At 40.8% G+C, this 23719-nt stretch overlaps 1 protein-coding gene across 2 annotated transcripts in view; it reads right to left on the bottom strand.

The window, feature by feature from the left end:
* NDFIP2 (Nedd4 family interacting protein 2) overlaps nt 1–21499 on the bottom strand; it is a 49092-nt gene extending 27593 nt beyond the window's left edge. Inside the window, exons 1-2 of one of the 2 annotated variants that reach the window (XM_068158638.1) lie at nt 21338–21499; nt 1379–1535 (exon numbers count right to left, since the gene is read on the bottom strand). In XM_068158638.1, coding sequence (XP_068014739.1) covers nt 1379–1535; nt 21338–21373 — 193 coding nt within the window. In that variant the 5' untranslated portion in view covers nt 21374–21499. The remainder of the gene's footprint in view (nt 1–1378; nt 1536–21337) is intronic. The other variant, XM_068158709.1, reaches the window with a different exon arrangement.
* Nucleotides 21500–23719: the final 2220 nt, after the last annotated feature.

The raw sequence follows: 23719 nt of genomic DNA, 5'->3' as shown, positions 1-23719 counted from the left end.
AAAAATTTTCCTTCTATCAAAATGGACCACAGACTATATTCTTATCTATGGAAACTGTAAAACACCATCATATACAATTGTTAATTGAATGAACACACACTATTTAAAATACGCCATCAACTTCCTCCTACAGCAGGAGTTTGTAACACAATCGCTTGTTGTAAATAAAGATTTGTCAGTGCAGGTCACATGGTAGTAAGATGTGTCAGCACACCAACACAAAGGTGTAATATATAGGGATAATTCTATGTATTATTCTATGCAAAGATATGTTATTATGCTTGCAAACATTGTCCCAAAGAGCACTGATGGGAAAATGTTCCTTTAATCAACATGAAAAAAAATCAGGTTGGTGGTTAATTCTAAAATATTTACTTGGCACAGGAGAAACACAGATTCAAGCAACTTTGCCTAAGCAAGGACTTTGATGTTGCCTGCTGTTAAGTCTCCCATACCCCAAAGAAAATTTACCACCTCATGAAAAAGGAAGTAGTGAATAAATGGAAAAAGAGACTTCTCTTACTCATTTTTCATAAGTTGTTTTGCAAGCACCCTCTAAAGTAAACTGAATCTTTTCTGTTTCACCACACAATAGTGAAGTTCTGACAAGTTCTTTTTGGTTTTGTTTTTTTATAGAGAGGCAACAAAAATTGCTAATGAGGTCTAATAGTGGAGCACTGCTCAGAGATGTAGATTAAATCTACAATTATGCAAGGGAGCTGGGGTTGCCTAGCCTGGAGAAGAGGAGACTCAGGGGTGACCTTATTGCTCTCTACAACTACCTGAAGGGAGGTTGTAGACAGGCAGAGGTCGGTCTCTTCTCCCATGCAACAAGCACCAGAACAAGAGGACACAGTCTCAGGCTGTGCCAGGGGAGGTTTAGGCTGGAGGTTAGGAGGAAGCTCTACACAGAGAGAGTGATTGCCCATTGGAATGGGCTGCCCGAGGAGGTGGTGGAGTCACCATCACTGGAGGTTTTCACGAGGAGACTTGATAGGGTGTTTGGTTGCATGGTTTAGTTGATTAGGTGGTGTTGGATGATAGGTTGGACACTATGATCTTGAAGGTCTCTTCCAGCCTGCTTTATTCTATTCTATTCTAAATGTGGAACTGAACTCCATGTAGACTTTATTTAAGTCTATTTCGCTAATTAATGAACATCTATTTAGTCTAGCAACTTGGAAGAATCAGTGGAATATAGAAGTGTGCTTTGTCTTTGTCTGAACAAACCAGATAAAAACTGTGCATGAAAGCATGGCTTTGTACTGCAATTGTGTGCATAGAAAAAAATCGACCATACTGCAGCATCAAAACACTTTGAATCAAGTGCTGATTCATACACACTCATCCCTGACAAGCTGTTATGTAAGAAAAATACCTGAGGTTGCAGCTGCTTCTACAGCTATGCTACAGTAAGGTGGAGGGGAAGTATCTGCTTCAGATAAGGCTGCTGTCTGGGGAGTCTGCGTAGTCTCTGTAGACGTGGAAGGCTGCTCAGCTGCTGAAGACTCTGGGGGATCATCCTCATTGTGTAGCTTAGAAGAAAAAGACACAAAGTTCAGACACATTCAGGGAATATTTTCCATGATAGCCTAGTACTTGCAGAACCATCTTCAAGAAGAGAGAGGATTACTCCACAACAAAACAAAAATGCACAAAAAAGCACATGAGCACTTTAAGTAGCTGAAACCAGGACATCCATTTAAATCCTTTTAAGCAAACAGATACAGATAATCTTAACTACACAGTCTTTTTCTCCCAGAAACTGATTTCTCCTCATCATTCATGTCCACAGAGTCTTAAAAATATGAGTTCTTTTGATATTTTACTATATGGGAAAATGCTGACTACAAAATACATTCTATTGCATGAATATTTTAACACTGTTACTTTTTTTTTTTATTTAAACACTATTACTTTTATTTTCTCTTAAATACATTCCTAAAATGTATTAATCCATTTTAAAAACACAAAAAGTAAGCAAAGCTACCTTTTACTATATTAATCTAGAAATAAAAAATAAGGCACATTTCTACTTCTGTAACTCCTTTTGTTTCCACTCTTCCATCTCATCAGAGATCTTCTCCACATAAACTCTAAGACTTTTGGAAACATTCTGCTTTTCTTTAGTCTGAAAAGAATCCTTTCTCTACAACACCTCAAGCTGCTGCATCTTTCAAAATGCAGCTGGAAAAAGACACATCTGGTTAAACACATACAGAAATAAGAATCTAGGTAAGAAATGTTGATTAAAACCACACAATTTGGATTCAGTACTAGTATCTTTTCTTACAGAAGGTTTTTTTCATTACTGTGACTTGATAGTGTTTAGAGTATGAACCAAACTTTAAGAGTACTAGCATTAAACAAATAATGCTAGTTCTCACTAAACTACAAGATAAGATGCCTAGAAGGCAACCACTGAAGCACCATATTTAAAACCCATGAAATAAGATTAGTAAATTGAGCATATCTGAAAAAGGAATCCTGCAAGTTCAAATTGGTAGTTTATATGGACACTCTATGGGGGGAAGAATTAATATCAAGAACAAAAATATCAAGAATACAACTATAATCACCTCAGATTACGCAAAGTATAACCAGAAAAAGCAGACACTGACAAAAAGGAAAGGTAAATTCCTTGTTAAGTAGTGTAACAGACACCAAAATTGTTTTATACTGAGAGCATATCAAAGTTCATAGAATGGTTCAGGACTGAAGGGACCTCTGGAGGTCATCTGGTCCAATCCCCCTGCTCAAGCAGGGCCACCCACATCTGGTTGCCCAGGATCAGACAGCTTTTGAGTATCTCCAAGGGCAGAGTCCACAATCTCTCTGGGCAATCTGTTCCAGTGCTCAGTCACCCTCACACCGTAAAAAATAATAAGATAAGACCCTCAGTGTTTCCTGATATTCAGAGTGCAACTGGTAATCTCTCATGTTTAGGTGTGTGCCCACTGCCTCTGGTCCTATCAATGGGCAATGCTGAAAAGCCCCTGGTTTCACCTTTGCACCGTTCTTTCAGGCATATATATACATTGGCAAGATCCCATCCCATCCTACTCCAGGCTGAACAGTCTGAGCTCTCTCAGTCTATTGCACATGTGAGATGTTCCAGACCCTTCATCATGTTGGTGGCCCAGCTTTGGCCCAGCTATATGTCCCTCATACTGGGGTGCTCCTCTGATCTGAGCACAGTGCTGTGGCCTCACCAATGCTGAGCAGAGGTGAAGGGTCCTCTCCCTTCCCTGACTCAGTGGCAATGCTTTCCTTAGTGCAGCTCAAGGTACCACCAGTGCACCCGTTGTAGTGTAAGGGCACACTGTCGGCTCATATTCAAGCTCTGCAGGTTATGAGTTCCATGTTTTTATTTCTAATGAAAAACTAAGGATAACAGCAGGAATTACAAGATTGGAAGACATTTCAACAGTAGGCAGGTAAGCTGAAAAGATAGTTCAAGGGAAGCATAGAACTGTTCAGGTTGGAAAATACTTTTAAGATCACTAAGCCAAACCATTAACTTAGCACTGCCAAGTCCACCAGTAAAATATGTCCCTAAGCACTACATACACCTTTTAAATACCTCCAGAGACAGTGATTCCACCACCTTCCTGAGGAGCCTGTTCCAATAATCAATAATCCTTCCAATGAAGACTTTTTTCTCTTAATATCCAATTTAAGCCTCCCCTGGCATAATTTGAGATTATTTCCTTTTGTCCTATTGCTTGTTACTTGGCAGAAGAGACCAACTCCCATCTCACTACAACCCCCTTTCAAATAGTTGGAAAAAGCAGTAAAGTCTCCCCTGAACCTTCTTTTCTCCAGACTAAACAACCCCAGTTCCCTCAGTCACTCCTTGTAAGACTTATGTTTTAGACCCCTCACCAGCTTCACTGCCCCTTTTTGGATACACTCCAGCAACTCACTGTCTTTCTCATAGAGAAAGGCCAAAATCAGAAAATGCTTCAAAAGAAGTTAGTGCAATAGAACAATTTCATGCAACTTTCACATGGCTCTGACCACAATCTTCTCTTCAAATGTATCAAATTAGGAAAAGTGTTAAACTTACTTGATACAGCATTTTTCCTCATTTTCTAAGTGTCCCTCTAAACACTGCATTCAAAGAGCTATAGCTTAAGGGTTTATGTATACATAAACTAGATATATATGCACACACATACATAAGTATATACATATATAGGCACAGAATGCACATGAGCACAACCATGAAAGTACAAGTCATCTTCAATAGAACTGATAGAGGTTGCTGAGAGGTTCTGGGTACTGAGAAATCAGGGCATTTAATGGCTAACCAGTGAACCAGAAGAATTAGTAACCTGGGAGAAATGTATAGCCATTTAGAGTAGTTAAGGCCAAAGAAAACAAAGCCTCTTCAAAATAATCCAATACATTTAAGGAAACAGAAAGCAAGTGAGAAAACAACACATTTTAGTCTAAAAAAGTCAAGTGGGTCACAAAAGCAGCCTGAGAGTTATAAATGTTATGGTTCTAAATTAAGTACAATCCTCCACAAGGAAGAACTAGTATGGCAATGGATAGAGCTAAAATAACACGATTTTAAAATAAAACTGTCATTTGATCAGCAACAAGACAAATAAAACATTACTGGCATATCTTACCATAATGGCTGTTACACCCTTGCTTATTTGAAGAAGTGTGTGTAGTTCTGGCTATCTCACCACAACCACCTGGTTTACAAGCAGGTAAAGAAGTAAAGCCTAGTTGATGGGTTTCTGTCTGTTACCTCCATTCTTCCTCTCCTTTCACCTCCCACTTCAATCACTGCAACCTTTGTTCCCTACAGAGCCATAGCAGGTGCTGTCACTGCCCTGAAGACACATACACGTCCACAGCAGCTCATTGGTCAAAATCATTTTCCTACTCAAAACCCACAGTGCCATTACTGTGGAAATTATTTTGTGTCTTCTACATGCTTTCTTGAAAGTTACCTTAAAGACTGCTTATCAGGCAACTCCACTGGGGTAAAAATCAAAACAATTCAAAGAAAACCCACACATGCAGCTTGACTTGCCCCAGCAAGCTAGAAATTACATCTGTGCCAGCAGGGTAGATAGTGGTGGTTATATAATTTTGTTTTGTAGGACCTCTGCCCTGTGTTCACACGGCACTGGTTTTTGCCTGTGAAGTCAACAGTTTGCTTGAAACCAGTAGGAATCTGACTATCTTTGAGCCTCCTCTTTCACATTTAATTTTGGCATATACTGCCTGGTAAATTTAGAAGTTATTTTTGGAGACTAGGGAAGAAGAGGCCTGACACTCTGCATAGGTTTCATTGCCATAGAAACCAAGCAGAAAACACTCAGAAGGGAACAGGAAACGTCTATATCAAAGCATCACTTACGGCATATACTTAAATGTTACCTACAACAGCATTTAAAATTCAAAATACAGAAAACTTATATTTTTCTTTCCCAATAGTAAGATAACTTTGCTGACTTTTTGAATTAGAGGACTAGGAAGAACTCACAGCTCATCATCCCAGCCCCCTCCCAAACCTTATTATACAGCAGTAAGCAATAGAGCTGCTTTTACCAGGATTATGGTCAGAACAATCACCAGGACCTATTAAACTACAGACAAATGTAAGCTAGTACCTTGCCCTGCCCCCTATCCTCTCATTTTAAGAGCAGGACACATAACCACTTTTTAATTCACAACTTGGGCTGTAAGCAGGGTATCTAGATCACAGAGCTTTACAATTAAAGAAAACCAATAGTATGTTGTTATTAGACATATTACTCTTAAAACTGTTCACAGAAGTATTTCAATCCCTTGAACTACAGTACATTAGAGGCTCAAAAGTCATGTTGCTCATATACTCAAGATATATCTATGTCAGGACACTTCAAAGTTTAATCAAGAAACGATGGCTCTTCCACCACCAATGACTCAATCTCATGGGCTAGTACTAGGAAGTATTGTGGAAAACACAGCTACCTTTAGAATTTTTAATGGATGTACTGAATCTCCTCCTACAATTTATTTCCTTAAGTCTGTTATTTTGTTCAATTATTTCCAAAGTAATCAGCTGACACCTTACAAAGAACATGACTCACAAGCACTTAGTACAGAAGGCTCTGCTGAGGGGACTGATGCATATGCTTTTACTCTTTAGGCTGTTTTTTTTTTAATAAAAAGATAAACTGGAAGGAAAATCTTATTCTCTACTTAATTCATTTACCTTCAGATAGTAAATCTGTCTGGCCTACAAGACTTTGCTTGCCTGGATAAACAGTTTGTTTTATTTCGCAGAATCACAGAATCACCAAGGTTGGAAGAGACCTCAAAGGTCATCAAATCCAACCCGTCACCACAGACCCTCTGCCTAAACCATGGCACCAAGTGCCACATCCAATCCCCTCTTGAACACCTCCAGGGATGGTGACTCCACCACCTCCCTGGGCAGCCCATTCCAATGGCTAACCACTCTCTCAATGAAGAACTTTCTCCTCACCTTGAGCTTAAACTTCCCCTGGCACAGCCTGAGACTGTGTCCTCTTGTTCTGGTGCTGGCTGTCTGCCAGAAGAGACCAACTCCCTCCTGGCTACAAGCACCCTTCAGGTAGTTGTAGAGAGCCATAAGGTCTCCCCTGAGCCTCCTCTTCTCCAGGCTAAACAATCCCAGCTCCCTCAGCCTCTCCTCATAGGGCTTGTGCTCAAAGCCTCTCCCCAGCCTCATTGCCCTTCTCTGGACACGTTCAAGTGTATCGATGCCCTTCTTAAACTGAAGGGCCCAGAACTGGAGATGATGTTCATTTGAGATGAACTGACTGTACAAGAGAGGCAATATAGAGAAGTCATAAAAACATGGCAAACTTTTTTTTAACTAAGGGAGAAAGTTATAATAAGTTGCATGTCACTTGTACCATATACATACAAGATTAGAACAATGTTTTCTGATAAGGTGCATTGAAGTAGTATATGCTAGCTTTAGTCATACTCATAGTGTAACACACAAACAGCATTTTCTGTTACATGCACATTTCAAAAGCTGCTGTTTTCCCATTCCATAAAGTAAGATTTAACGAAATCACCACATGACAAGATTATTGCAACATAAATAGCTTGAACAGCACATTACACACATTTTAAAAGATATTCTTTATAAACATGCACCATTTTCAAGCTAATTCTATTTCTTTAGGGTAGAACAAAGAAGATACTGCCATGCAGAGAAAACAAGCAAACAAACAAACTATCCAGTGTTGTTTTCCCTTTACTTTTATTACCAGCTCATGTTGACAAAGCCTGACTTTTAGTTAAACTTTTGTGCAAGTTTTAGTAGTGATACTTCAGTCTGACGCACCACAGACCTTCACTGCATTATCACTAGCAATCACAAATTACAAGCACTTTTAACATGTCCTCCTTTCCAGCCTTTCAAATGATCTTACATCTTGGAAGAAGTTCAGTTCCTCAAGTTTTGACCTCATGCTGATCAGTTTGCAAGTTAAACAAATACAACACAGAGAAGCTCTGTAACACTGGACCTAATATTCTGCTGTAAGCAAAAGTATGGAGACAACTAAGCAGATCACCCAGATTCAACCTCTCTATGCAAAGCAGTAAATTGATACAATTCCTCCACAAAAAACACCACTCAGCAACAGAGGTTCATTATCTTCACTCAGCAGAAGTTATAGTCTTCTTTAGTCAGTTTTTCAGAATATACCAAAAAGTCAACCAAAAATATCCACTTACTGCAGCTACTAGTGCTGGAAGGAAGGGCATGAAATACTCATCCCACAACTGCCTGTGCAATGCACAGAAAGTACTCCGATATTTCTGCGTTAGATTTATGACATCTTTCATATTGCTACAAAGGTACTTAAATATTCCATGGAAGTTCTAATGTAGCAAATACGAGTGGTAGAAGCAACAGCAAGTTAAAAAGAAAGCTACCACTACCTTCATTAAGCTTTCAGGAAGCTTCTTACTAGGTGCACAAGTCTATGGGACCAGATGGCATTCAGCCAAGGGTACTTAAGGAGCCAGCAGATGTGCTCACCAAGTAGCTCACCATTATTTGTCAATAGTCTTGGCTAACCAGGGAGTTCCCTGTTGACTGGAGGTTAGCAAATGTGACATGCATCTACAAGAAAGGCCAGGATGATGATGATCCAGGAAACTACAGGCCTGTCAGTTTGACCTTGGTACCTGGAAAGGTTATGGAACAGGTCATCCTGAGTTCCATCACACAGCACTTACAAGACAAGGTGATCAGGCCCGGTCAGCATGGGTTTCTGAAATGCATGTCCTGCCTGATTAATTTGATCTCCTTCTAGAACAAGGTGACCCGCCTAGTGGGTGAGGGAAGGGCCAGGGGCATTGCCTGCCTGGACTTCAGTAAAGTCTTTGACACTGCCTCCCACAGCATTCTCCTTCAGAAACTCATGCCACAAGGGATGGTGCACTCTACATTGGATTAAAAACTAGCTGGATTGCTGGCCCTAAAGACTGGTGATGAATGGAGTTAAGTCTGGCTGGCACCCAATCACTAGTGGTGTCCCCCAGGATTCAGTAGTGAGGCCTGTCCTCTTTAATGTCTTTATCAATGATCTGGATGAGGGAATTCAGCACATCCTCAGTAAATTTGCAGATGACACCAAGATGAGTGGCTGTGTCAATCTGCTGGATGTAAGACTTAAAACAGGATCTGGAAAGATTAGATCTATGGGCAAAGGCTAATTGAATGAAGTTCAGCAAGGCCAAGTGCCAGGTCCTGCACTTTGGTCACAACAGCCCCAGGGTAAGCTGGAAACTTGGGGATGTGTAGTTGGAAAACTGCAACTTAGAGAGTGACATGGGGGAATTGGTTGCCAGTCAACTAAATGAGAGTCAGGAGTGTGGTCAGGCGGCCAAGAAAGCCAAGGACATCCTGGCTTCTATTAGAAACATTGTGGCCAGCAGGAACAGGGAGGTGATCATCTCCCTGTTCGCAGAACTGGTGAGGCCATATATCAATTACTGTGTACAGTTCTAGGTCCCCCACTACAAGAGTGACACTGAGGTGCTGGAGCACACAGCCTGTGAGGAGCATCTGAGGGAGCTGGCATTGTTCAGTCTGGAGAAGAGGAGGGTCAGAGGAGACCTCATTGCTCTCTACAACTACCTGAAGGGAGTGAGGAGGGGACAAGCGACATGACTAGAGGAAATGGTTTCTAGCAGCACCAGGGAATGTTTATGCTGAATGCTAAGAAATACTTCCTCACAGGGAGGGTTATCACACATTGGAATGGTCTGCCCAGGGCAGTGGTGGAGTCACCATCCCTGGAAGTGTTTAAGCAGTGTGTGGGCCTGGCGCTTAGGGACACAGTTTAGTGTTGACCCTTCAGTGCTGGGTGAAGGGTTGGACTGGAGGATCTTTGAGGTCTTTTGCAACCAGATGTATTCTGTGATTCTATGATCAGTGGTAGTGATTTGTAAATCTGATTTAAACTGTTTCATACAAATGAGATTGAGGCTTGAAAGCAGAATTTTCCACTTCCATTAAAAAAAAAATTCACCTGAACAAATACCAGCTGTATTTTAAATGCTTGTTTTGTAATCACATTTTGTCCTTTTATCTTTTTTTTTTTTAACTTTTAGTAGTCTAAAAATAGGTTTATTCATGTGTAAATAGCAAAATATTAATCTTAGGATTTTGAAGAGGAAAAAAGAAGAAATCTTGAAATAAAATTCATGTTGGAGACAGATTTGAATGATTTACTAGTTTTTATTGGCTTTGAATGAATAACATCTAATAGTCTAAACATCTCACTCTGTTAACTTACTGTTTAATGTTTTATAAATATCACTGAAGTGCTAAGATCAATCAACCTTGGTAGTTAACTGAACAATCAAAACTAAAACCATTAAGCTGGAATTACACTTAGATAAGATTTATAAAATCGTAAGAAATAAATCCTTCTACACAACCAATGATGCAACTTTCTCATTTTTCAGGGGAAAAAAAAAAAAAACCAACCCAAACATCTCCATAATGGCCTTTGAAAGAAATATTTCATAATTTTAGGAAATACGAGAATTCTTGGGGAGAAAAACAAAAAACAACCAAACAAACAAAAAATACCAACACAACAAAACAACCACCTCCAAAAAAAACTGTACTTTAACTTACCACATTTCCCCTCAGTATTACTTCTTATTGTTTGTCAGTAAGGTAGCTTATAAAAATGACATTACCTTTTCTTCAAATCCATAACACCATCCTTCCATGAACCCATGCATATCAGCCTGGAAGGCAGCTATCTGCAGCTCTGCACTAAACGCACTCCTGAAACAATTCTGACCACAGCCACTATACCCCAGAGAGGCATCATCTTGTAGTGACTGGAAAGCCTTGCTCTACCAAAGAACCAAGCAACTGAGCTTTCAAAGCATTTCAGTACATGCCAGTAAAACACAAAACTTGTAACTATTTGTAACTAAAACACAAAACAGCAACTTGTAACTACTTCTTGCTTTCATGTATTTAACACTAAGCCACCCAATTTGTTCAAAACACCCAACAGAACAGATTCATGTATCTTTTTTTAACCACCATTCCATTGTTTGGCAAGCATCAACTATAATATACCTAGATCTAATATATATAATAGTATACCTAGGGCTAATATATCTAATATAATAATATACCTAGGGCTAAGTAATAGCCCTTCATGACAGGTGAGTGTTGTGGGTGGGTTTTTTCCCCTTTTGGTGCATCTCTACAGAAAGTTTTCAGCAGCAGTCAATAAGTTACAAAGTCAAAGGTGTAAAATCTGCACTAGAAGGAGGAAAGCAGAAGTCCTTTGCTGCCACTCCACAGCTGTGTAGAAATACCAAGTGTGTCTGCTAAATAAGGATTAGGTACCATGGAAACCCACAACCTCTGGAGGCAAATTCTGCTGAAAGGAATCCAAGAGAATTATACTGAATATTGTTGAAAAATACGCTGCAACAGAATGCCTTTTCTGCCAAAGTGAGACTCCTCACGCAAAAATGGAGTGATCCCTATCAAGTGAAAGTCTTCCACACACTTCACTTAAGTTCTCTTCAACTAGGGATCTGTAACCCAATCAAATTCTCAAGTTTGGATGGGGTTTTCTAAAGAAGTTTAGAAGCATGTCAGGAAAACAAACAAATAAACAAAAAACCAACAAAACAAACACAACCCACCCCAACAATGCTCATCAAGACATTGTGTAGGAAAATAACAAATAAAATACACATGTGCATGTAAATAGTCATAAGGGTATCTCCCTCCATCCCAGTGGCTATTTTACATCTGTCACAGATTTGATGGGTGTGAATTTGTGCTCCTGAATCTGCTAGTACAGGGATCTTGCCTACTATCAGGCTGCATGTTTGCATCCCATTCTGCAGTTTCTTCTCCACAATTTAAAACAAACTTCAGTGAGGTCTATCCATTTTTAATATTGCACAATTTGCTAAATAACAGCATCCCAACTGTTTTAGCCTCTGCCTTGCTGACTTTGATCACTTCCAACTCCCACCATTCATTTCAGACACCACTTCAAGAAGTCTGCTTCCCTTTATCTTCTGTAGCTCCTCTAGACTCCTTTTGCGAGAAAGCAAAACTGGTTACAGTATCCAACATACAGACAGGTCTCAGCTTTCACACAATGATGCTTCCTGCTCATTCTCACTGTCTTCTCTTATGATGGGCAATGTTTCATACAGATTTCTTGGCAGCTGCGACTAACCAACAGTATCAGCAAACCATCAGTGGCAGCTCCAAGAACTGCGAGTCAAAAGGTCACATTTTCACTTGCCAGCTGCTTTACAGAATCAGCACAGAAAGCAGATCTTGCTCACTCTAAAATTACACTGAATATACAAAACATTTACAAGTGAGTGGAATAGGAAAGCCTGTAAAATCAGGAAATAGGGTTGTTACAAAGAGCAAAGTCAATATTCAACAGTTAGTTCCAGCTCCAGCTTCCATTTTAGCCCACATTCATCTACACTGAAAAACTCAACCTTGATTGAAAAAGCTTAGTATTTCTCTAAACATACTATGTTTCACTACCATGAGTGAAAAGGCCCAAGTATGGTAGAACACTCATGCACAAAGCTTTGTAATGAAGACAATGAACGAGTACACTAAAGCCAGCAAATTCAATTGTATAAAGGGAAGGTTAAAGAAAAAGAAGCCTTTCTTTCTGGAGAAGTATCATGGAAACTGAACTGCAGAAAAAGCATTTAGTTTCACCTTAAGTCCCTCATTTAGGAGAAGCAGGGAAATGATGTACGTTTGCATCTCTATATCGCAATTAAGTGTCCTTGAAAATTCTGAAGGAAATCTCCAAGAAAAGCTTCAAGTGTTTCAACTTGATTGACAACACAGACATTTTATGGCTTGTGTACTCAAATAAAGATAGTCAAGCACAACAGTTGTTCACTGAACAACACAGAGTAGTCCAAAACCGAAAATTTTAATTAAAATATAAATCAGAGGATAATTATAATCAGTAAGAGCAAACACTTTCTATTCTTATTAGCGGGTCAATCATTCTTGACTTCTTCAGCATAATTCATTTTCTCAGTAACTGGAAATGGAGTACTTAAGCTCCTCAATTTACAGAGAATATACAGACAGAAATTCCAACATCTTAAAAAAATCCCACACCTACACGACACCAACTGAACACATATTCTGTGCATAATGTGCAGAAGAACAGGCTCTACTGAGAAGATTCTCTTTTTTTTTTGTGGTCCTTCTCTTCCATCCATTACGGGACTCAAAGCTTTAACAAAGTTTAGTAGTAAAGACAAACATCTCACACAACAGCAAGGAACATAAAAGGCCCTGTCTTTAGAGAATGCATATTTGTCTCAACAGGGAGCATCAAGTTTTTTCAACCGTACTGTTATGAGTTAAAGAGTGCTAGATAAGCATTTCAAAGCTAACCTATGAACTATGTGGTCCAAAGAACAATTCTCTGGACATCTCAGCTGCTAGAAAGATGATGCATACATGTGGGAGCAGGCACTTTTCGCAGGTTAATTATAGCAGAACAACAAAAAAAGTCAGCAGTCTAGCAGTTCCATCTCTTCAGAAGACCTCAGAGGATAACCACACTAGTGCTACCTCTAAATCCCAGGGAGTTGTTTCAGGTTTTTCTTGGTTGGTTGGTTTGGCGGGGGGAAGTATCAGACATTGTGATAAGCAAAAAAGGAACACAGGTCACACAGCTCATTAGCAGGTGTGGTCCAGCATTGCAGGGCTCTAGAGGCCTGATCACATCCACATTCTAGAATTTTGAACAAGTTTTTAAGGATAAAAAGCTTGTGCAAGTCTTATTCCTAATAATTTATTCACACAGAATCACAGAATGTTAGGGGCTGGAAGGGACCTTGAGAGATCATCCAGTCCAATCCCCCTGCCAAAGCAGGATCATCTATACCAGGCTACACAGGGACTCATCCAGGCAGGTTTTGAATATCTCCAGAGAGGGAGACTCCACAACCCCCCTGGGCAGCCTGTTCCAGTGTGTGTCACCCTCACAGTGAAGTAATTCTTCCTCCTGTTTCTATGGAACTTCCCATGCCTCAACTTCCACCCGTTGCCCCTTGTCCTGTCATTGGGCACTGCTGAGAAGAGCCTGGCTCCATCCTCTTGGCACCCACCATTAACAAGTCTTAGTCTGCTCCAAGCTGGAGAGCCCCAGCTCCTTCACATACATTCCACACATTTGAACTAGTCAATTTTGTGACTTTGGAGTTTCAATTAAAGAGTCTTAATGCTTCACTGCTTTCCCTAAAAACACCTTAAATACTCTTTCCCTTAAATTCTAAAACATGGCAACTGATTCGAAGTATCATGATCAAACTGGACAACTGACCTCCGTAACACCCACACCTCTCATCCCAATTGTTTCACACTTTACTGAAGGCATCACTCGTCAAAGATGACAAATATTAACTGCACTAACCATTACCAAAGCAATGCTTAAATGTGAGCTTGTGCTACTTGCCAAAGAAAAAACAACAAACAAATGGAAAGCCCCATCACCTTATTTTCTGCAATAAGGAGATAACTCAGCAATTGATATTGTGAGCATCCTCTCATCAATAACCTTTCCTCAAGGCTGCTCTAAGTAATCTTTTCAGATTAATCACAGAAAAGCAAAAACACATTCAATAACTCAAGCTACACATGTCCTTTACTAAGGACATGATTCTGACCTCCCCTACAACAGTAATTAGCCAACATTAATCGGATTACTGTTAAAAGGTAAAATATTGTTCACAGCTAAAATGGACAAACTATGTTGGTGAATGCACAAAGTTACCACACAACAGTTTGGAGAGCAGTAAAAAAATAAAAATGAAGAAAAATTTTGGAAAGACATGCCTTTCAAGAAGGGAGTGTCAAATAATTGCCAAGCACCACAAACAACTCAATAAAAAGAAAAACACAATTCAGAATAAAGTAACATACAGGTTATTTAGATTTCATTCTGTCTACACCAGTTGGGAGGCTTGTTTTCTAAACTGTTCTGTCCTTTTCACACTGTTTTCGAGGGCTAGAGTTGAGGGGTGATTCAGTATCTAATGTTTTGGCTACAGAATGACTAAGAAGTAAGTTGGACTGTATTGGTTTTAGGCTAGTCTTAGTCTATGATAATGGAAACTATGTTCAAGTGGAATAAACAGTGAAATGTTAAAATGGAAATGGATTTTCCAGTTCTATTGTAAATCTCAAAGCTGTAAAGCATTTGCATCCTGACATGCTGTGAGCCCTGGCTGTGCAAATCTGAAATTACCTCAGCAAAGAACAGAAAAAGTTACTTGTTTTCATCAAAAACACAGCTGGTAAGGGGGGTACCCACTTTACTAAAAACAGCTAGTTGTGACAGTATTTATCCAGGAATTAGGAGACCAAAGACTGAAGCAGCTCAAAGCCACAGCCTTGATTGTGCAATATCTCAGTTTCAGTAGGAGATGGCAGTGCCTCTCCAACCTAAGTAAGTTGCCTTTTTTTTTTTTTTTTTGTTCCTTTTTTATTCATAATCTCTTAGGATTACTTTTCTTCTCCATTTGAAAATGGCTTGTCTAATGTGGATGTATGGGTACATAGCCATTTGTTTGCTCCCCCTTCCAAAGTAGTTGACATACCTGAAGTCCATATGGAAGTTTGAGGCTATGAAACTTAAGACAACTGCAACCTAAGATAGTATACTGAGGTCACAAAGTTAGGTGTGATAACATTACCCATTGCCACATCTTCCTTGTTTTGTCAGCACCTTGTCACTGGGAAGAAAGTTTCAAAATAATCCTAGAATTAGCCATTTGTCCAAAGTTCATTTTTTTCCCTCATCTAAAAGACTACTAGTAACATCATCTATTAATGTAGCACTTATCACACTTTTCAGATACAAACAAGCTGAGAGAGCTCTTACAGTTGCTCTTTTTAAAAGGACCACAAACAGAACATCTAGCTTAGCCACATTACAGCAAATTTCTGCTAAGAACCCTGAAATCTGAAAGCATTTTATTCCTGTTACAGAACTTCTGCCGTTCTTAGTAGGATTAGAAGAGTTATTAGACGTGGCATGTATGCATGCCCCAGCCTGAAGCTGTCCTTTTACACTACATGACTCAAGTGTCACTGCATAGATCAGGTACTTCTTTTTTGGCTTTGTGCATCTTTCAAGAACCTAAAAATACTGCAGTTTCACAAGACAGGCTCAACCATGCCAACAGAAAGAACAGACAGACTCTCCCCTCCCGCACTACTCTTGTGCAGAGTCAGCCTTAATTTTGGCCTACCATGACCTCCGGAGAAAAACCCAAGTCGAGCAACTCAGGTACATCTTGCTGTTTGTTTTACTTTTCAGTACAGTACAACTGGCACTCTACAGAAGTAGATTAGGGAAAAGAAACTACATGGGGGGGAGGGGGTGGGAGGAATAGACAGCTATTGCAACTGCTGTTAATTCTACTGTACCAGTGAGTCAGCGTTTCTTCCTGTGAATCAGTTGCAAGGCTGGATGGTTCATCTGCGGCCCTCCAAAAGATCCAAAACCAGAGATGGCAATACAGAAAGTTGTATCAATGCACTTTATATTTAAAAAGGGTGATAGTAACCTACTACTGTCCAGTACTACTTCACCTTGACTTAGGACAAACATATGAAGAGATTTGAGGTTTATTTTCTTAATCATATACATTTGTAAAATGTATTGCTATTTAAGCATTAACTGCACCACCACTGTATCCACAAACATATCTCAACATTTACAATTTTTTTTATTCATTTGTGGCTGAATTCTTCATAAAAAAAAATAAGGAAAGGTGTTTGCAAAAATGCTAAAACTATTATTTCCCTGTCCCTGCCCATGGCAGGGGGCTTGGAACTAGATGATCCTTGTGGTCCCTTCCAACCCTGACTGATACTATGATTTCAAGAAAAAACCCCACTATGTTCAAGAGATGAATTTGTCATGGACAAAAATGCTACATTCTAAAAACTAATGCTAAATTCTAAAAACTCATTAAGATGCTAGGACACCCAGTTGTTTGAAAGTGTCACTTACCACATTTGCCCTTCTGAACTATTAAAAATCCATGCCAGGTGTTTCACATGCAAAAAGCCAGTGTACTGAAAAAATTAATCTTTGATCATTAACAAGTTTGTATCATCAAAAACATCAGTGCAACTGTCATAACCAACACTAATGCTTATCACTTAATGCATTTTTACTCAATATTTCTTAGAATTAGAAATATAACTCCCTAGAGATGAAGTTACATCACAACCACTGGATCTGCGGAAAGCAACAGAATTTCCCTAACGTAAGTTAGCTCAATCTATTCAATGACACCAATTACATAGGAGTTCTCCAAAACCAGTAAATACTACAGTAAACATGCTAGATATAAGCTAGGGGTATTATATCAAAGGTGGAATAAACAATATTTAGGGTTTTATTTTCAAGTCACTACGATGCTTGGTACCAGGAGAAGAAAGGAAGACAGAAAAGATTTTTCTTTGCGCACATTTCCTATGTAGGTTCACTTTTACATGTTTCAGAGACACATAAACAACTTGACTTTGATTAAGGTTTTCAACCAGGTAACATTTTGAGAGTCGATGACAATGAAGTTAGGATACAGAAAATTACATGTTACCTGATCTAATTGTAAAACTATTCACAACACTTTCCATTATGCAGCCAAATGGATTGAAACAAAGTGTTTACAGTAGCAATTTTCATCCCTTAACCCTGTTTCTAAAATGCACACACAACTTACATTCATGTAAGACTCACACACCTTTTAAAAACGACAATTCTTTATTCCCTGTATAGTGTTGTACCATAGCATGCTGACATCTACAAGTCCTGCATCACACATCACTTGGAAAGCCCACCAAATCCAGGCGCTACAGTGGCATGGCAAGTTCAGTGACACCCACTGGTAACTCTTGCTTGTGGCTCCATCTGTCCTGGTTTGCTACCTATCTCTGACTATCCCAGCCAAAGACTGATGACAATCTGACCCCGGATTGATAACCCAATGCTTTAATCAAGAAAGGCTGGGGGGAGAGACAGGTTGATTTTAATTCTTAAGCAATTCAGCATGTAAGTCCTGCATGCTTTGATAGAATTTCTGTGCCTAAATCACTCATATGCACATGAAGTCTTCCTTCATGACTCAGTTATCTGGAAAATTACATTTCACAGGGAAAAAAGAAAAAAAGTGTAATCCCAAGCATTACTGCTTAGCCGCTCAGCCAGTTTTATGCACCACAGAAAACAGCTGCATTTCTTTTTCACTGTTTCAGTATAGAGTCACAAAACAAGCTTGACTAGGAGCAGACATTTCAGACAAGATGACAATGCACAAATTAAGGTCAGACAATAAAGAGCTAAAAGGTAAAAAGAATCAGAAGAACACTGACTGAAGAATTTTTAATATAATTTTCCTGAACTTGATGCTTCAGTCCCCTTATACAATAAGAAGCTGAACAGAGGAAGAAAAAAGTACAACTGGACTGACTATACCTCTAATAAATCCAAAATTTAAGACACATTTACTGACAGGACTGCAGCATGCAAAATGACTAAGGAAGAAAAAAGGAAGTAAAGCAATAAAACAAAGGTTGGGTAATTTATTTCTGATGTCACATTCCTGCAGGGAAGCATGACAAATTCTTACCCATCAATTAGTCGTCTTTTTGCCCTATAAAGAGAGGACAAAAAAGGAGGAGCAGAAAGCAATACGAATCACACATGCCCAGGGCAGACAATTACATAATGCTGATGTACTGCCTGCTCTGCTCAGAACACTTACTTTGCTGCAGTTCCAAGTACCGGCTTTTTTATAGTTGCCTGGTTTAAACATTTTTAATGGCTTTATAATTAAACACAGATGCACAAGGAAGAATAAGATGCAGCTTTAGTGCTATTTCAGAGAGAGATTTGAAAAGAAAGAGGAGATGAAAGTTAGCTCTATGATTACACATTTTCTGTTTCATCAGAAGTCATACAACTGGCTTGTTGGGCCAAAGCTCAAAACAAAATTGCCTCCTATTCTTAAAGTCTTTAACTCACTCAAAGAAACCACAAATAATAAGAGCAGTGAGATAGCTCCTTCAGCTTCACAAGTGCTACTGTTACTGCCAGCCACAGAAATGCAAGTCAGTAATTCTTTTGATAATATTGTATGCCTTTAACTCTTAACATTTAGAAAAGAATTTGCCTTGAGTAGAGAAAAACAGATCAGTTAGAAGTAAAAGCAGAATGGGAACAATTGGAGGGGGGAAGACAGTGAGCACAGCAGAACTGATCAGATTTCATAAGCTTAGCACTACAGAGAGTCATTCACCGAACTAATGCAGTATTAGCCAGGTTAAGTCATATTTTCCTTCTTTATTTTGTCCTTAAAAATCAGGACACAACTATAAAATAATCTATTGCTTACTACTTCTTACAGCCATTATGCAAGCAAATGCCTCACAACACTTAAGATCACATGCTTGAATAACCAGGTGCTAATTAAGTGTACATGCAATTGCCTTGTTCCTTCAATTTTCCGACCCAACACAGTAAGAAAATAACATTACAAAGACTTCAATGTCTAGCAGGCAAATATAACACTGAGAAAATAAAACAACAGACGCTTTCCCACAGGACAGTAATCAGTAAGGTTGTATTTTAATCTCTGGAGTACATTAAGATGTACTTTCACTGTGATTTACCACAAATTCAATGGAACTTAATGTGCTGTAACAGCTGAGGCTTCAGAGAACGCTTCTGTAACAAAATTCAGTTATATGAATTGACCACAAAGTTTAATGTAGACAGAGAATTGAACAGGCCAACTCCTACTGTCAAATATTAGGACTAGCCCTTTTGGAAGGTTGCCTTTAGCCAAAACTGGGCACCAGCACCATTACTGGAAGTTCCTAATCAAGCATAACATAAAAATATTACAGTCGTAATTTATTTCATTGTTCCATCTTACCATTTTTTTCCTAGTCCTTTTAATAACAGAATTAAAATTTCCCTTACATTTGCCTGAAGTTTAATAGCATATACTTTCATGCCTTTTAAAACATACCCAGGTTACTTCAGGCCTCAAGGAAGAGAGTGTTTGCAGGCTCTTAAGAAAATGTTCTGCCAGCATTTTTGTTCTCCGTTGCAAAGAAGGAATGACTTCAGAACTTCTGCTGATTCCAAGTTATGGTAGCATGGTGCAGGAAAAGGAGTGTGCTGGAAAGCACTGACCCATAAAGCACTGGGCAACTGACTAGCATCCTAAAGGCATACGTCACTCCTGAGAAGTTTCAGGGCACTGAGTGCGTTCAACAGCTGTATGACAATCTCAGTATGCAATTGTCCAAGAACATGCAGAAATTTCCCACACTGGAAGATTTCCAAACCAAATAGTTCAAACCTATTACTTTTAGGCCATAACCTAAGAACAATCTGAATATCAGTATTTAGTCCTACATACATACAGAAGTAAATGTGATGACTTCTGTGGACATTGTTCTCACTGCTAAAGCTATAACACACAAACGCTAAGTAATTTCAGATTTAGCTAGAAGATTGCAGGAGAAATTTAAATTACAGACAGCAGCAAAAGTTTCAGACCTCTTTACTATAGCCTTACTTACCTAGCAAAGCCATTAAGTATAAAGAACCGATGGATAAAATAGAAACTTCTGAGACTGACTGCACCAAAGTAATTTTTTTTTTTTGCAAGCAATAATCAGAAAAAGCTACAAAATATTTTTATTATGATTGACATTAAGCTAATGATTGCAAGCTTAGTATAACTGAAATTAAACCAGTAACTGCCAAGATATAAATTGTACGACCGATTTGGGCATAAAGATCATTGCATCCCTACAAGATTGTTTCTGTAGTGAAGTTCAGGAAAGAAAGAATGAATATTTAAACTGGACTCAACGAACTGCAAAGCACTGAAGACTGTTCTTTAGCAAGACAGTGTGCTTGTAAGCATCTGTGCCTGTGCATATGAACACATGTAAACAGAGACTTGCTGAAGGTCAGTCTTCTGCGTTTTACAGATCCCTGCATCTAATCTTCAGTAAGCCAGGGTACACGTGTGTGCGCGCACACACATTGGCTTAAAAATGACAACACACACACACAACCATTGCACGCCATCCCTCTGCCAGATTGCTACAAGCTATTAAACACAAAAAGGCTCGGGAGGAGATGCGCAGCTTCACCCTCAGGCTCGCGTTAACCAGATAACTAATCCTAGCCCTTCTCTTAACTCCACAGCGAGGCAGGCGTTAACCGCTGTCCTGCTTCAGCTGTGCTCTCCGGAGGGGCCCGCCGCCTCCTCACCGGCGGGGGCCGAACTCGGGAAAATCCGCCGCCCCCAGACCGGGTCCAACCGCTGAAGGGAAGCCTGAGGGAGGAGAATGGGGCCGGGCAAAGACGGTTTGTCGAGCAGGCCAGCATCGCGGCTGAGGTCGGCCAGCTGCCCCCTCAAAGGCCGAGTGCCAGGGCTGCAGTAGAGGCGAGGTGAGAGGAAGCAACTCCCCCCGGGGCCGCGTAGCCAGGGCAAGGCCCGGCTGTCAGAGCCCCGCCGCCTTCAGAGAAAAGGATGGCACAGAGCCGCGCTCGGGCCCGTACCGGCGCTGGAGGAACGCCAGGACGTCCCTGCCAGGCCCCCGCGCGTCGGAGCCCAGAACCAAGGGGTGAAGTGGAAGGGCGCCCTGGGCGCCCCCTCCCCCGCCGCGCCTCCCCACCCGAGGAGGCGGGGAAAGGCGAGTGAGCCTCGCCGAGGACACCACACTCACCACTCGATAGCGGCTGGCGGGCTGGTAGTGATCCATCCTGGCCGCCCGCGGACACACACAGCCGCGGACGCAGCTCCTCGACCAACCCCGTGTCCCTCGGCCCAGCCGCCGCCGCCCTGGCACGGCCCTCCCCCGCTACGGCCGCCCCCAGCCCAGCCCGGCGGCTGAGCCGGCCCCGCCCACCCCGTGCAGCGCCCCCGTCAGGGGCGGTGCCGGCAAAGGCGCACCGCACGTACCACCTCCTGCCTGTGACGCATCGTCTCCTCCCTGTGACGCACCGTCATGCGCGCTTGCAGCTCGGGACCTGGCGGCCGCCGGGGGTGGGAGCGGCTGCGGGACTGAAGGCCGTCCTGAGCCTGCGGCGACGGTGGTGGCTGCGCGGGGTTGGCCGCGCCTCCTTCCTCTTCTGCCTCTCTTCTCCACTGCCTTCCGCCCTAGTGTCGCTTCTCTCCCCTTTTTTTTCCTTTTGGGCAGCTGAGTCTGCAGTTTCCCGCCTGTGCTCATCGCTATCTCTTTGCTCTACTGCCGAAGGCACTGAGGGTTACTGCCGAGGACTGTTAGAAGTCTTGCTGCAGACCCGCGCCTTAAGCCGTGCCGGCAGCTGACCTCGGGCGCTTCCCGGGTGTCTACACCTCAGCCGTGTTCCTACTCCGGTTTTTTGCAGTACTATTCTATGAGGCTCTTCTGTCCCAAACCCATGCCTTGTTTAGATACTGGTCTCCATGGGGCAAGAATAAGCTGGATATGGCACAAGACATCTTGAGTACCTGGAGAGTGATTTTGAATAAACATTTGCTTAACTATGAGTCACAAGTCCATTTGCCCTCTGTTCCTCTGAAGGCAGTGCACCTTTCTATAACAAAATTGTGACTTCTCTCTTAACTCCCAAAAATGTAAATGCTTACGTCTTTCTATGTTTTCGTCCTCCTGGGCTAAAATGGGTGAAAAACAACTTCATGCATAGGTTGACTCATTCCTGACTTCTCAAACTGTCAGAGATGTAGCTGTGGTATGAAATCATTCTGAAATAACTGTACATACAGCTCCCAGCAGCAGAGAGGAATGTCTGTGCATGTAGCGGATATGTAAGGTATATACTGTCAGGAAAGCAGCTTCTTGCTATCATAAATGGTTTGCACACAGAACTTTATCCTGTATTCACACACAGAATCACAGAATGTTAGCCCAGAGCCTTGCCTTTATCCAGGCTTCATGCTAGTGTGGAGGCTGACCTGCAGGGCAGGGTAAGCGTTTTTGTGCAGGCAGTCATTACTGATAAGCTGGGTGATGACTGAGGGAGTGAAGTCCCAATATGTGTGTGTAGGAGGACAGAGAAGTGGAGAGTGAGCTCAGAGTTTTGTTTCTAGATGGGAGTGGGAGTGAAGACATACAAGATTATGAGGGAGGAGGAGGTGGAAGCTTGAGGCTTTCTGCATGCACTCAGGACCTAACTTGCAGCCTGTATCTGTCTAATGCAGAAGTTTCTAAAGCTACCCAAACAAAACAAGTTTGGAAAGTGTAGGCCTATTCCATTATTTGTTACATTTGTTACATTGCTAAGAACTCTGTTGTCCATCAAAAGCCCAAATCGTTTGGAAACAAAGTTGGCAGAGAAATATAGATTAGAAATGGATTAATATTATTATTTTCCTAACAGGATTTCCTCCTTTTCCCTCTTTACCGCTATACATAATGGAAGTTTCTATGTTTAATTGTTCAGTCTTAAAACTAACAGTTGTTGGTAAAGGTCACATCAAGTTTAAGAATAGTACTGCACTGTGCTTCTGTTACCAAATAGAAGAAAAGTCTCCTAATTATACTACTAGATTTCATGAGAAATAGAATTTGGACCATTCACATAATAGGTTTAATCTACAGTGTTTTGTATACAGCTAGAAACAAATTTCCCCAAAGTAAACTGTTTCTGACGTGTTGCATGTGACATCATCGAGGCCAGGCTGGATGGGGCTTTGAGCAATCTGATCCATTGGAAGGTTGTCATTGTACTGGTAGAGGGCTGAAAAAGGAAGATCATGCATTTCTGTCAGATCATTGTCTTTTCAAAATAGTGCTATCTGAATACTTTATCTCATTCCAGAGGGTTTGGATATGGCGTAATACTAATCCATAATGCAAAGTAATCACAAAGCACTACGGAACCTTTAATCACAGAATAGCTGAGATTGGAAATGACCTCAGGAAGTCATCTGTTCCAGCCACCTCTGCTTGAGTGGGGCCACATAGAGCTGATTGCCCAGGACCATGTCAGGATAGCTTCTGGATATCTCTAAGGATGAAGACTCTACAAGCCAGCTGGGCAATCTGTGCCACTACTCAGTCATTCTCACAGTATTTCCTGATGTTCAGAGGGAAAATCCCATG

This window comes from Melanerpes formicivorus, unplaced genomic scaffold (assembly GCF_026170545.1).
Source record: "Melanerpes formicivorus ecotype bairdi unplaced genomic scaffold, bMelFor1.0.p_v2 SCAF_1, whole genome shotgun sequence".
NCBI classification, from domain to species: Eukaryota; Metazoa; Chordata; class Aves; order Piciformes; family Picidae; genus Melanerpes; species Melanerpes formicivorus.
The sequence above is the reverse complement of the archived record's forward strand: the minus strand, read 5'-3'. Positions and strand labels throughout refer to the sequence as shown.